Here is a 14177-nt window from a genome sequence, read left to right on the forward strand (position 1 = left end):
AAAGAAAAGTATCATTTATGTCTATTCTTTTTGTTGTGCTGTTGAGACAGGGTCTAGCACTGCAGTGGCACAATCTCGACTCAATGCAACCTCTGCCTCCTGGGCTCAAGCAATCCTTCCACCTCACCCTCCTGAGTAGCTGGGACTACAGGTGAGCACCACCATGCCTGGCTAATTTTTGCATTTTTTGTAGAGATGGGGTTTTGCCATGTTGCTTAGGCTGGTCTTGAACTCCTGAGCTTAAGCTATCCACCTGCCTTGGCCTCTGAAAGCGCTAGGACTACAGGCATGAGCCATCGTGCCTGGACCATTTACTTCTGTTCTAGTCAACTATAAATTTGGGTATGATTTGCTTTAATTGTCGTGATTGCTTGTAATGCTACCTTACAGAAGTTTTCCCTTCCCTGCTTGTCACTTTGTTTGACAACTTCTCTAAAACAAATCAGAATTGAACAAACTATGATTTTTTCTTTGAATGGTTCTAATTTATGGGCACTCAAGGAGTCTGTTAATCACTGAAATATATTAAGGGTTTTATAGATTTATAAGGAGATCATATTACAAACTCAATATCAAAAATCATAATTTTAGGCCAGGCATGGTGGCTCACACCTGTAATCCCAGCACTTTGGGAGGCTGAGATGGGCAGATCACTTGAGGTCAGGAGTTCGAGACCTATCTGGCCAACATGGTGAAATCCTGTCTCTACTAAGAGTACAAAAACTACGCAGGCATGGTGGCAGGCGCCTACGATCCCAGCTACTCAGGAGACTGAGGCAGGAGAATTGCTTGAACCCAGGAAGTGGAGGTTGCAGTGAGCTGAGACTGCACCACTGCACTCCAGCCTGAGCAACAGAGTGAGACTGTCATTCATAGATAGATAGATAGATAGATAGATAGATAGATAGATAGATAGATAGATAGATAGATTTTAAAAATAAAATAAAAATTACAATTTTAGAACACTCCAAGTAATTATGAAGGGCAGGAGCTCCCATCAAAACGGAGATTAGAACACACGGGTTTACACCCATCCCTCGCAAAACCCTCTCAAAACTACAACAAAGTCACAGAAAAGGATAAACCCAAAAAGACAAACAGCACAAGGGAACAGACAACAGCATATAGGAGATGTCAAAAATGTGGAAGCTAGAAAAAAACGTTTGGAAGTTAGAAAACAGATAAATAGGTAAGTAGCTAACTCAGCAGACCAAAAATAAAACTTAAGCTTGCAAAGAGAAAAGTCACAAGAAGCATGTGAATTCAGAGTAGTGAACCCTACCATCTTTTACAGCAAGATTTGCTGGTCATCTAGTTCCATTCTTATACACAGAGCTGCCAGAGGTAATTTTAGTGTTTCTCTCAAATATAATCCCAATACATCTGAAGAAAGCCCATAAAGTGAAATGTCAGAGATCAAAACAAACACAAAAGAAACACAGACAAGGCAGGGAACAAAAGAAAACTCAAAATAATAATAAGGAAATAATAACGTAGAAGAGAAAGCTATCTTAGACATTAAATATCTAATATGAAAAAATAGCAAGTTTGGAAGATAAACTTGAGGCCATCTGAGAAGAACAAAAAGAGAAAAAGAGGGAAAAGGAAACAGAAAAGATAATTGAAAGACTAACCTAAGAGGTTCAACAACCAAATAAAAGGAGATCCAGAGAGAGAAAAGAGGAGAGACAGTGAAAATTATCCAGAAACAGCAAACATGAAATCACACAGAACTGAAGGGTGTTTCCAGATTTAAAAAGTCAAAGACATTCCATACGATGAATGGGGAAAAGATGTACACCAAGGCACATTATTAGGAAAGTTTTAAGTAACAGGGACAATGTAAGGATCCAAAAAGCTCCCACAGTCAAACATTCAAAGAATCAGGTATCAGAATGGCATCTATCTTCTCATCAGCACTATTGCTGAGCAAGGAAAAAGAGCAAGGTTTTCAAAATTATAAAAGAAAGTTATTTTCAATCCAAAATTTTACACCCAATCCATCAATCAATCAATCAATTAAGGGTAAATGTACAATAAAGACATGGTCAGATATGCAAGGACTGAAAAAAACTGCTGATATCAGGAAGCTACTGGGAGATATGATACATAAAAACAAGGAAGTAAAACAAGAAAGACAGAAGACAACATCTAGGAATAAAGAGATTACAGAAGAAAAAAAGAGGACATTCCACAGGTTGATGATGAAAGGAAGTCTTAGGATGACAGCTGCTCAACACTCCTAAAGAGCAATTAGTTCAGATTAGTAGAGGACAGAAGACTAGAGAAGGGATGAATCAATAAAAAAAAAAGTACAGTATTAATAAATTGTGTTTGAACATACACAGAGGAGTTCAGAGCTCCAGCAGAGAGTCTGGGAATATAGCATTGGGGAACAAACTTAGTGATTAGAAAACTATAAAAACCACAACAGTAACAAAAACCGAGACAATTATTGGTTCAGAAAAATCACAAAAAGAAATAACATGTAATCATAATATGAGATAAGTGAACAGTATTTACACAGTTAGAACTATATAAGAATTTGTTTTAATTGTGATTACACAGGAAAAATTAGAAATAACAAGTAATCCTTTTACAAGGTTTCAATTTGTCATCAATAATTTTATCTGAACTATTTCTTATTAAATAAAATTTACTTTTTACCATGTAAAGGAATAAGTAAATGTTCTTTACTGGTTCCCCCCCCAAAAAATATATATATATATGTGTGTGTGTGTGTGTGTGTGTGTGTGTGTGTGTATGTTTGTACATACTTTCAAATATATGTATACAAATATACATATATACACATATATTTGAGGAAAACCAGTAAAGAACAAATATATATTATATATTAATAAAAATAAAAAATATAAAAATATATATTGTAAAAATATAAATATATAATATATAAATATATATATGTTTTTTCTTTTTAGAGAGACAGAGAGAGAAAGAGAGTCTCACTTTGTCACCCAGGCTGGAGTCCAGTGGCATGATCATGGCTTACTGCAGCCTCAACTGCCCAAGCTCAAACCATCCTCCCACCTCAGGCTCCCAAATAGCTGGGACTACAGGCATGCATCACCAAGCCTGGCTAATTTTGTGGGTTTTAAAAAAAAATTTTTTTTTGTAGAGACAGGGTTTCACCATGTTGCCCAGGCTGGTCTTCAACTCCTAGGCTCAGGCAATCAGCCTGTCTTGGCCTTCCAAACTGCTGGGATTACAGGCACGACCCACTGTGCCTGGCCCAAATATATTTATTTTTAATTTTAAAACTAGGTTTATAAAAATATCTACTAACTCTTCCAAACATATTTGCCAGTTAAAATTTGTTTTAAAATGTTTTTTTAAAAATTGAATCTATATTGGTTCACACCAGATCAGTAATGTTATTTTGGTGGCCACAAGGAAGGGCAAAACCAGTAGGGGCAACCACCAAAAAAACCCTGAAAACTAAACAAACAGAACAATAACAACAACAACGAAAAAACCTGGCCAAAATGTTACAACAGCAGTAGTGATGGTGTAAGTAGTGGCATTAATAAAAACAAAAGCTAAACTTTATTGAGCATACTATGTGCAAAACATTGTTCTAAGTGCATATATATATATATATATATATATATATATATATATAAAATTATATCCTCATAACAACTCTATTTGCAGATGGTAAAACTGAATTAGAGAGGTTAAGTAACCTGCCCAAAGACATAAAGTTATTTGGGAACAGAACTAGAATTCACATTCAGATAGTCTGATCTATTCTTAGATAATGCAACCTCCCTTTTACCAACTAAGTACATTACAGGCTTCTGGACTGACTTGGGCTAATTCCGTTGCTGTTCTGTTCTTTACATAATTCAAAAGGTTCTCAAAAGGTAGACTTTGGGCCAGAAACAGCTCAGGCCTGTAATCCCAGCACTTTGGGAGGCCAAGGCAGGTGGATCACTTGAGGTCAGGAGTTCAAGACCAGCCTGGCCAACATGGCAAAACCTTGTCTCTACTAAAAATACAAAAATTAGTTGGGCACTGGTGGCATGCGCCTTTAACCCTAGCTACCTGGGAGGCTGAGGCAGAAGAATCGCTTGAACTCAGGAGGCAGAGGTTGCAGTGAGCCGAGATCACACCACTGCACTCCAGCCTGGGCAACAGAATGAGACTCTATCTCAAAAAAAAAAAAGAAGGCAGACTTTTGAAGCTCCCTATTGAATAGGGGTAAGGAGAAAGAGGGGAAGGGGAGGGGGAGTTTCTGTCTAAGAAATGCTCACCTGAAACTGTGTCACCACCTGAGGGGAATGGGTTATTCAAAGCACCCTGGCATTTCTCCCCATACCCATGCTGAGAATCAACTGCTTTAGTGAAGCACGTTTAAAGGGAATATGCCATTATTCAGAGATTAAGGACCACAACCTGAACAGCTCTGAGTTCAGACCATAAGAGGTCACCAGAAAGTCCTCATTTCTTTTCCAAGGATAGAAGCTCTAAGACACAGTCAAAGACCAATTTGACTTCTTGTCTTTGAGTCATTAATAAGTTAATATGAAGTCAAATAACACCTTTCTTTAGATAAAAGTAAACGACCTGATAAATGCACAAAAGTGAAAAGATTTCATTCAAGCTTAACATCAAAAAGTATCCCATTTTTTGCTCAACATTTCACTTAAAATTCTTCTACACCCATTTAACTCCTTGTATTTTACTTAACACTGTAATCCCTAAGAAATGTCTGAGCTCCAGTGACAAAGCAATTCTTCTAAACTCCTTATCAATCTTTTAAAGTACTTTAAAAATAGCATGTCAATGCTGCGTTCTATGCCTTATCTTATAAATTCAATTAACATCATTCTGCTTTGAAAATCATCATCCAATGTACCACATGTAGAACATTTGCTTTGCTGTTTTACTTAAAAACAAGTATTCTTTTACTGTATAAATATTTAAAAACTCATTCAAGTACCTGTATATTTCAATAAGCCATACCAGCAAACTTACAAATTAGTATTTTAAAAATCATCAACTGAGTTCAAGAAATACATAAGAATGAATAGTGCTTGTTGTGTAAATACCAAATTACCAAATTGCATGCTTACATTTTGAATACTAGAGATAAACGAGTATTAACTGAACAAATCCTGTATGCCTGCTTTTTATATACACAACTTAAACTTTGTGTTCATTTAGTCAAAAATGAATGTAAATTTTATAAAAAGTATTTTATTTTTATGAAAAAAGAGTATCACTTCAATGAAATAAATTGGCCTACTGAACATCAAGAGATGTGTAGTCTATGATAAATTAGCTGTTTTATTTAAAACTGTATATGTAATCCAATTTAAGCCAATTCACAAAAGAATCCCAAAGGAATAAATGATATAAACTATGTAAGATTCTGAGCCTTCGATGTGGATAAACTTTCCTGAGAAATTATATCTACTAATTTTAAAAGTTGCTAAAACTAAATGGCAATGCAGGATATACATTTACTGTAGAAAGACTTCAGATTCATTCTGCCTATCTCGTTCTTTTAAGTGCTTGTGAGAATGTATGTGTGTACGTATGTATGTTTTCCATGCAGGGCAACATCTAATAAAATGACCTCAAAATGGAAGGTACTGCCTGAAAAAATAATCTGAAGCAAAGCATGTGAATATTGCTCAATGTGTGACTCTCCAAACTTTTTACTTTTTTCTTATAATTTCAGTAAAAAGACCGTAAGAGTTTTACCCAGAAACACTAAGCTTTGCCCCAGAGAATAAATGTTTATTCAGGAAAAAAAAAAAATCATAAAAACCTGACATAATTTTTAAGTGCTCACAATATTTTCAGTTCTCCCTCAAAAAGCAAAAACTAATTATCCTCACCCTGAATATGGATAGGACTTTGTAACATATACCTAAAACGACTTGGTGTCATTGGATTTGAAACTAAGCAGTGGGCAGAAGCTAGAAGCACTTTGAAGACAGTTTTAGTAAGAGCCTGAAGAGTCATGAAAAAACTGTTAGAAGCCTGATAGCCTTTAAGAAAGTTTCAGGAAGGTAAGGGAAATATTAGAAAGCTGGAGAAAAGGAGATTCTTACGTGGTGGCAGAAAATTTAGAAACATTGTTGTATTAGTTCATTCTCACACTGCTATGAAGGAATACCTGGGTAATTTATAAAGAAAAGAGGTTTAATTGATTCATAGTTCCACATGGCTGGGGAGGCCTCAGGAAACTTAAAACCATGGCAGAAAGCACCTCTTCACAGGGCAGCAGGAGAGAGAACTGCTGAGCAAAGCAGGGAAAGCCCCTTATAAAACCATCAGATCTCCTGAGAACTCATTCATTATCACAAGAACTGGGTGCCTCCCACCAGGTCCCTCCCATGATACATGAGGAATATGGGAACTACAATTCAAGAGGAGATGTGGGTAGCAACACAGCCAAACCGTATCATTCTGCCCCTGCCCCCTCCCAAATCTCATGTCCTCACATTCCAAAACACAATCATGCCTTTTCAACAGTCCCCCAAAGTCTTAGCTCATTCCAGCATTAACTCAAAAGTACAAGTCCAAAGTCTCATCTGAGACAAGGCAAGTCCTTTACAGCAGCACCCCACTACCATACCAATTTACTGTATTAGTCCATTCTCACGCTGCTATAAATACCTGAGACTGGGTAATTTATAAAGAAAGGAGGCTTAATTGACTCACAGTTCCACATGGCTGAGGAGGCTTCAGGAAACTTACAATCATGGCAGAAGTCAGCTCTTCAAAGGGCAGCAGGAGAGAGAAGTGCCGAGCAAAGAGTTTTGGAAAAGCCCCTTATAAAACCATGAGACCTCATGAGAATTCACTCATTATCATGAGAACAGCATGTGGGTAACTGCCCCCATGATTCAATTACCTCCCACCAGGTCTCTACCACGACACATGGGGATTATGGGAACTATAATTAAAGGTGAAATTTGGGTGTAGCCACAGCCAAACCATATCAACTGTTGACTATAGGAACCAGAAAAGTAACAGGAAAAGCAAAAAATGTACCTAATGAACTGGGTGGTCTAGCAAAGCATTTAAGATGTTGCCTGGTTTCTTCCTGCTGCTATAATCAAACACAAAAGGAGAGAGATAAGCTTAAGAAATGACAACTAAACAAAAGAGGGACCAAAGACTTGTCCATTTTGTAAATCTCCAGCCTCTACAGACAGCAAACCATGCTACAGTTATGAGACAGCTTCCAAGCAAACTTCAAATCCAGGCAATAGTAAGGAAATTATGGTAAAAATATCAAGCTGAAAAGGTGACTATAAAATCCTTTAAGATTTCTGAGAGATCCATGCAGTTCCTCAAATAACAGGGCTTCTAAGAAGCTTAAAGGCATTGTCCCTGCACAATCTCATCAAGAGGCCAAAATTAGGGAAACAATTATCTCAACAAAATTTATGAGTGTAGATTATTCTAATGGAGTAAGCTCCTATAAATCTCATTTATAGGAGACCCAAAAAGTGTTTTTGGCAGAAACACTACCAGCATTGACTGCAGAGCACAGAGATGCATGAAATGGAAAGAGGGGCTTTGTACTCCAAAATTTCTAACCACAGGAAGCAGGCTAAGAAAACTATCTAGCTCAACACACAGGCTACCTTCCATGAAAAAGGAAGAACTCAGTGAGCAGAGCAAAAAAACAAAGAACATAGAAAGGAGCCATGAAAAACTATGCTGAGGTAGGAATAGAACTTAGTTTTAATGAAGAAACTTCTAACATTTGCTTGGCTGGATTCCAAAACCGCTATGGAAATTTTCTATGCACTCGTGTGCACTTCCTGTCTTCCGTTTTTTTAAACAGAACTACCCACAGTGATATAATTTTATGCCTGACCCACCATTGTATGTCAGCTACTCAGGGCGGTGGGGGTGGGTTAAGAAACTTACCTCTTTTGTTTATAGGTCTTCAGATTGAGAGGAACTGGACCTAAAGAACATTATCTCTATCTCAATGTAATTTAGAAGATGACATTCTAGATTTTGAGCCGATATTGTAAAGAAATAATACTTAGGGTAGATGGGATAGTGCGTGTATTTTGCATGGGCAGGGAATGTAAATAATGTGCGGCCAGAGGATAGTCTGAGCTAGTTTTAAAACATAACCATAAATTCTTTGGCAATTCTCCCCTCAAAAGGTGCAGCCTCATTCCTACTGCCTTGATTGCAGGCCAGACCTAGTGACTTCTTTTTTTTTTTCAATTGAGGTGAACTTCATATACAAAAAATTAACCATTTTAAAGTATACAAATCAGTGACACTTAGTACATTCACAATGTGCAACCATCTCCTCTATCTAGTATCACATTTTCATCACCTCAAAAGAAAATACTTTACACATTAAGGAGTCGCTCTCCATCCTTCCCTCCTTCCCACCTGCTGCCCACCACAATTGGGTCCTGTCCTGGTCTCTGGTAACCACCAATTTGCCTATAATTCAATTGTAAGTTGTAAGAGTTCTCTATACAGTTTGCTTGGTTTTTTTTTGTTGTTGTTGTTTGTTTGTTTTTAAAAACAGATAGGGTCTCATTATGTTGCCCAGCTAGTCTTGAATTCCTGGGCTTGGGCAATCGACCCATCTCAGCCTCCCAAAGTGCTGGTATTACAGGCATGAGCCACTGCACCCAGCTTCTATACATTTTGGATACTAGCCCCTTATCAGAAGCATAATTTGTAAATATTTTCTTTCATCCTACAGGCTGTCTTTTCACTTCTTGATAATTTATTCTTTTATGCACAAAAATGTTTAATTTTGATGAAGTTCAGTTTATCTTTTTTCTTTTGTTACTTCTGCTTTAGGATCATTCTCTAAGAATTCACTGACAAATCCAAAGTCATGAAGACTAACCCTATGTTTTCTTCTAAGAGTTTTAAAGTTTTAGCTCATACATTTAGGTTGCTGATCCAGCCAATCAGATCTTATACTAAAAGGCTGCTGTATTTGATAAGACACAGGGGTCTAATTTCATTCTTTTACATGTGGCTATCCAGCTGTCCCAGTACCATTTGTTGAAGAGACTGTTCTTTTCCCATTAAATGGTCTTAGCAACTCTGTTAAAAATCAGTTGGCCATAGATTTATGGGTTTATTTCCAGACTTTCTATTCCCTTGGTCTACATACCTATCCTTAAGCTAGTACTACACTGATTTGATCACTACAACTTAATATTAAGTTTTGAAAACAGGAAGTGTGAGTCTTCTAATGTGGTTCTTTTTTGATATGTTTTGGCTATTTGGGGCCCCTTTTTATTCCATATGAATTTGAGCACTGACTTTTCCTCTTCTGCAAAAAATAACCTGGAATTTGGAAATGGATCTTTAAAATCTGTGAACTGCTTTGAGAAGTACTGCCATCTTCACAATATGATGTCTTCTAATCTCTGAACACAAGATATCTTTCTATTGATTTAGGTCTTTTATTTTAGCAATGTTCTGTACTTTTCACTGTACAAGTTTTTCACCTCCTTGGTTAAATTTATTCCTTAGGTATTTCATTCTTTTGGATGCTATTATAAATGGCATTGTTTACTTAAATTCCTTTCTACATTTCTCATTGCTGGTGCCTAGAAATACAACTGAGTTTTGTGGTTGATGCTGTACCCTGAAACTTTGCCAAATTTGTTTACTAGCTCTAACAGATTTAGATGGTTGACAGATACCAACCAGGAAGCTGCTCTAGCTCATGGGGAGCTGAATAAAGGTATCTGCACCAGTCCCTCAGGGAACCACCAGACAGGTCAAAATGAAAACTACAGTTTTGTTTTTCAGAACAAGGTTCTTATTGTCCCCCTCCTGGCACCAGTGAGCTACACCAGGAATATGGGTTGCTGGCCCCATAGCTGCTGCTGAGCTAGAAAATAAAGGATTCTAGGTATATAAGCAAAAATGTCATAATGCTTTCTTATCAAAATCTGGCAGTCTTCCGGATGCTGTAAGTTTTCTATCAGATTACAGAGTTATGCAAAAGTTGATTTGTCAGTTTTTGCCAGCTTAATTAACAGTTGCTTCTGTGGAGATAATCGATTCTTGGAACTCCCTGCTCCACCACTCACTTGCTTTTAAAAACTAGAATGGGCTGGGCGCAGGGGCTCATGCCTGTAATCCCAGTACTTTGGAAGGCTGAGGTGGGTGCATCACCCAAAGTCAGGAGTTCAAGACCAGCCTGACCAATATGATGAAACCCGGTCTCTACTAAAAATACAAAAATTAGCCGGGTGTAGTGGCATGAATCTATAGTCCCAGCTACTCAGGAAGCTGAGGCAGGAGAACTGCTTGAAACTGGGAGGTGGGGGTTGCAGTGAGCCAAGCTCATGCCACTGCAATCCAGCCTGGGCAACAGAGCAAGACTCCGTCTCAAAAAAATAAATAAAATAAAATAAAATAAATAAAATAAAATAAAAAGAATGTGACAGAAGTGACAGTATTTAACTCCTGAGACTACAACATAAAAGACCAAAGTCCTCTTTGTTCTCTCTCTTGGACCACTCACTCTGAGAGCCTGAATGAGTCATCGTGGAAGTGAATCCTCCAGCCCTTGTCAAGCCTTCAGATGACTGCAGCTCTGACGAACACTTAGACTGCAATCTCATAAGAAACCCTGAGAATGAATCACCTAACTAAGACCCTCTTGAAACAGCAATCTACAAATACCATGATAATAAATGTGTGTTGTTTTAAGGTGCTATGTTTTGGGGGTACAAGATATTTAAAGCTGAGACTCAAAAGAACCTAGCCACTCCAAGAGTTCTAAGGAAAAAGAGTGTTTCAAGCACAGAGTATAGCACATGCAAAGGCCCTGAGTAAGGAAAGATCTTAAGCATGTTAAAAAAAATAATAAAAATCTGAAAGATTAGTGTGACTTAAGCTCAGCGAAGGAAAGAAAAATGGTGAAGAAAGAGATCACCAAAGGGGCAGAAAGAAACCAAAATGACTGTAACAAAGTATTAAAAAGTAGTAAAAACTGATAATATATGATAAAGTGCCTTTGAACCCACAAGAAACAACTACAAAAATTTAACATTTAAAAACATTAACTGGAGAGAAATCTAAAACTAAATGTAGCTATCATCACACAGGAATCCACGTAGGAAACAGGAAACCCCGAGAGCAAGAACCAAGGGTCTTTACATCTCCCATATCACCTACTTACCTTTGTAGAATTAATGCACAATGACAAACCCGAAAAAAATATCTTTTGAAGACACTATTTAAAATTCTAAGTAGTGAATTCATTGGTGAAAGCTTTTAAGTCTAGAATACAGGCTTCAAGTATCTCCTCACTAGGTATTCCATGACGATGGCCAAATAAATAACTCATGTAGCTGCATATCTAAAGAACATGATTATAAATCAGCTCTATGAAGATGCACATTTCTCCTTGTCCTGGGCTACCATGTGATAAAAGGTTTAATAATTGGTAAAAACAGTAAAAGAATTTCAAAAGAATTCCCAACTGGATAACCAGTTTCTGAAATTAAAACTGAATTTAATTTAGCAAAATAATTCTATTTACATACAGAAACTGTGAGATTTTTTTAAATGAACTTTTATGGGAGAACACACTGTTATAAAATACATTTTCAATCAGTAAAAAATAAAATAATACACGTGTTTTCAGATTTTATGACTATTTGAATACCAAGGGTTATTCTCCTCTATATCTTTATCCAGAAAAAAAATAACTTGAAACACAGAGGCAAAAAATAATTAGCAAGGGATAGAAGCATCAGACACTACAAGCCAGGTGCAGTTGGCTCACACCTGTAATCCCAGCACTTTGGGAAGTCCAAGTGAGTAGATTACTTGAGGTCAGGAGTTTGAGAACAGCCTGGCCAAAAGGGTGAAACCCCATCTCTATTAAAAATACAAAAATTAGCCAGGCATGGTAGTGTGCGCCTGTAGTCCCAGATACTCATGAGGCTGAGGCAGGAGAATCGCTTGAACCCGGGAGGTGGAGTCAAGATTGCAGTGAGTCAAGATTGCGCCACTATACTCCAGCCCAGGTAACACGGTGAGACACTGTTTCAAAAAAAAAGTATTAGACACTACAAAATGTGGTAAATAAATACAACTATTTTATTTCGTTATTTAAATGTAGTAACACCAGCATAAAGTAAAAGGAACTAATGGCTAGTTTAATATGCCAGGCCCTTTTACGTCCCACCTGCAACTCCTATTCTGCTATGGTACGCTTTATCTACAGCATAGCTGGCGACCAGTTAAAAGAAAATTCCAGAAGATATGACACAAAATTGTCCAAATTCAAGACAATATTTATTTAACAAACCCAGAGTTAGTATCAACTAGATACTAGGTACTGTGCAAGTTCATCCTATCAACATTACATTCCAGTAATCACTAATTCTTAAGACATCAGAAAAAGACAGCAAATGTATAATGCAAACCAAATATATTTTGAGATTCAAAGAAAAAACATATCTTACTTGTATAATAAAACAGTAAGTGCTTTTATTTAAAGAAACAGAATTATAGAAAAGTAACTCAGCAGAAAAAAATCAACTTTTTGAAGATAATTACAAACCGAATTTTCTTCTTCCTCTTCCAGTTCTCGTTGCTGTTCCTCATGTCTTTTAGCTTTGATCTCCATAGCTTCTGTGATCAGGTCTCTTAATATTGATACAGGTTTTGCATTCTTGATAAAAGGATGCTAAAAAAGTAGAATTCAATGGTATAAATTCAAAAGATTTTTCTGAATTATAGCTAACAAATGTGAAAACAACATGTAAATGTTAACCAGGATCACAGGCTTCAACAATTGTTTTTTCATCTAGAATTAAATGTATAGGTTAAGAAAATAGAATATGGCCACTGCCTAGAAATAAAGAATTTGCTTTGGGGCTTGTTTTCAAAAAGAAAAAAAAAAACTTAAAGCACACATACAAAAATACAACCCTGTAAATAAAACTACATTATCCTTAAAGATCTAATTGTCCAAAGGAAGTGTACATTAGGAGTAAAAACAATTAAGTTAAAAATATGATTACAGATTATATTACACATAAAAATAAACTTATTTTGGTACTGAGTTACAGAATTTAGTTAATCTTAATAAGCTGACAGCCAAAATCAGGGGCCAAAAAAAAAGCAACTATTTTGTTACTTCTTTAACATATTTTCTGTTTTACTGTATCTTAAGTAATTTAACCTCTTCCAAAGACAAAAATATTTTTTCAGAACATGAATGCTGCCTAATTTCTTTACCATACATAAAATAACTTGTCACTTTTAAAAAAATATCACCCTGATCTAGCTAAAATAGCTAAGCTCTCTACAATTCTGATAAAGAGAAGGAAAACCATCAGAATAGACCTAGGTTTTAAATTTCTTTTTACTGAGAAGGAGGGACACGAGAGAAAGTAGAGTGAAAGGTTATAATTTGGGATAGATAACCTAAATTTGGGGCAGCAATCAGTTTCAGTAATTTTCATAGTTATATGTCAGTAGATAGTGTCGGGTAAAAGTGACCTGAGTGAGTGCGTGAGTGAGTGAGTGAGCGAGCGAGTTATTTGTTTGTTTGTTTGAGACAGGGGCTTGCTCTGTTGCCCAGGTGCGAGGACAATGGTGCAATCATGGCTCACTACAGTCTCGATCTCCTGGGCTTAAGTGATCCTCCCACCTCAGTCTCCGTAAGTGCTAGGAATACAGGCATGAGCCACTGCACCCAGCCCTGAGTTATTTTAATAAACACCAATAGAACACAAAAATATATTCAAAGACAAAAAAACTGTGCTGAAGAAGAAATAGATATTTGAAAGAGGCTTTTAAAATGGCAAACACATCATTTGGGACAACCATAAGAAAGAACTTTTTCAGAGTACAGAAATATTAAAATCAATTGTAAAGAACCAGTAAATTATTTTAGAACAGTTATAGATTAATCTTACCAGATAAATTAAGTCCTGTTAACATATCTGTGGTAGAGACTCCTGGTCATACACCAAAATAGAGTTGTGGTTGGACCTATAATTGCCCAACTGGATCCTACATTTCTCAGCTTAACCCATTCAGGTAGTTATATGCGACTAAGTGAATGTGGGGGTAAATACTGTGTTCCATTTCCTGGCCTGGGCTATGGAGGGCTCCTTGTTACTAATGGATAAGGGTGAGAGGTCAGGTTCTCCCAGAGT

The 14177-nt window shown here is 36.7% G+C and overlaps 1 protein-coding gene across 1 annotated transcript in view; it reads right to left on the reverse strand.

The window, feature by feature from the left end:
• STK3 (serine/threonine kinase 3) overlaps window positions 1-14177 on the reverse strand; it is a 352058-nt gene that overhangs the window by 134369 nt on the left and 203512 nt on the right. Inside the window, exon 8 of the mRNA XM_010385616.2 lies at window positions 12572-12697. Within this exon, the coding sequence (XP_010383918.1) occupies window positions 12572-12697 (126 nt within the window). The remainder of the gene's footprint in view (window positions 1-12571; window positions 12698-14177) is intronic.

The sequence above is a fragment of the Rhinopithecus roxellana genome, chromosome 9 (assembly GCF_007565055.1).
Source record: "Rhinopithecus roxellana isolate Shanxi Qingling chromosome 9, ASM756505v1, whole genome shotgun sequence".
Classification (NCBI taxonomy): domain Eukaryota; kingdom Metazoa; phylum Chordata; class Mammalia; order Primates; family Cercopithecidae; genus Rhinopithecus; species Rhinopithecus roxellana.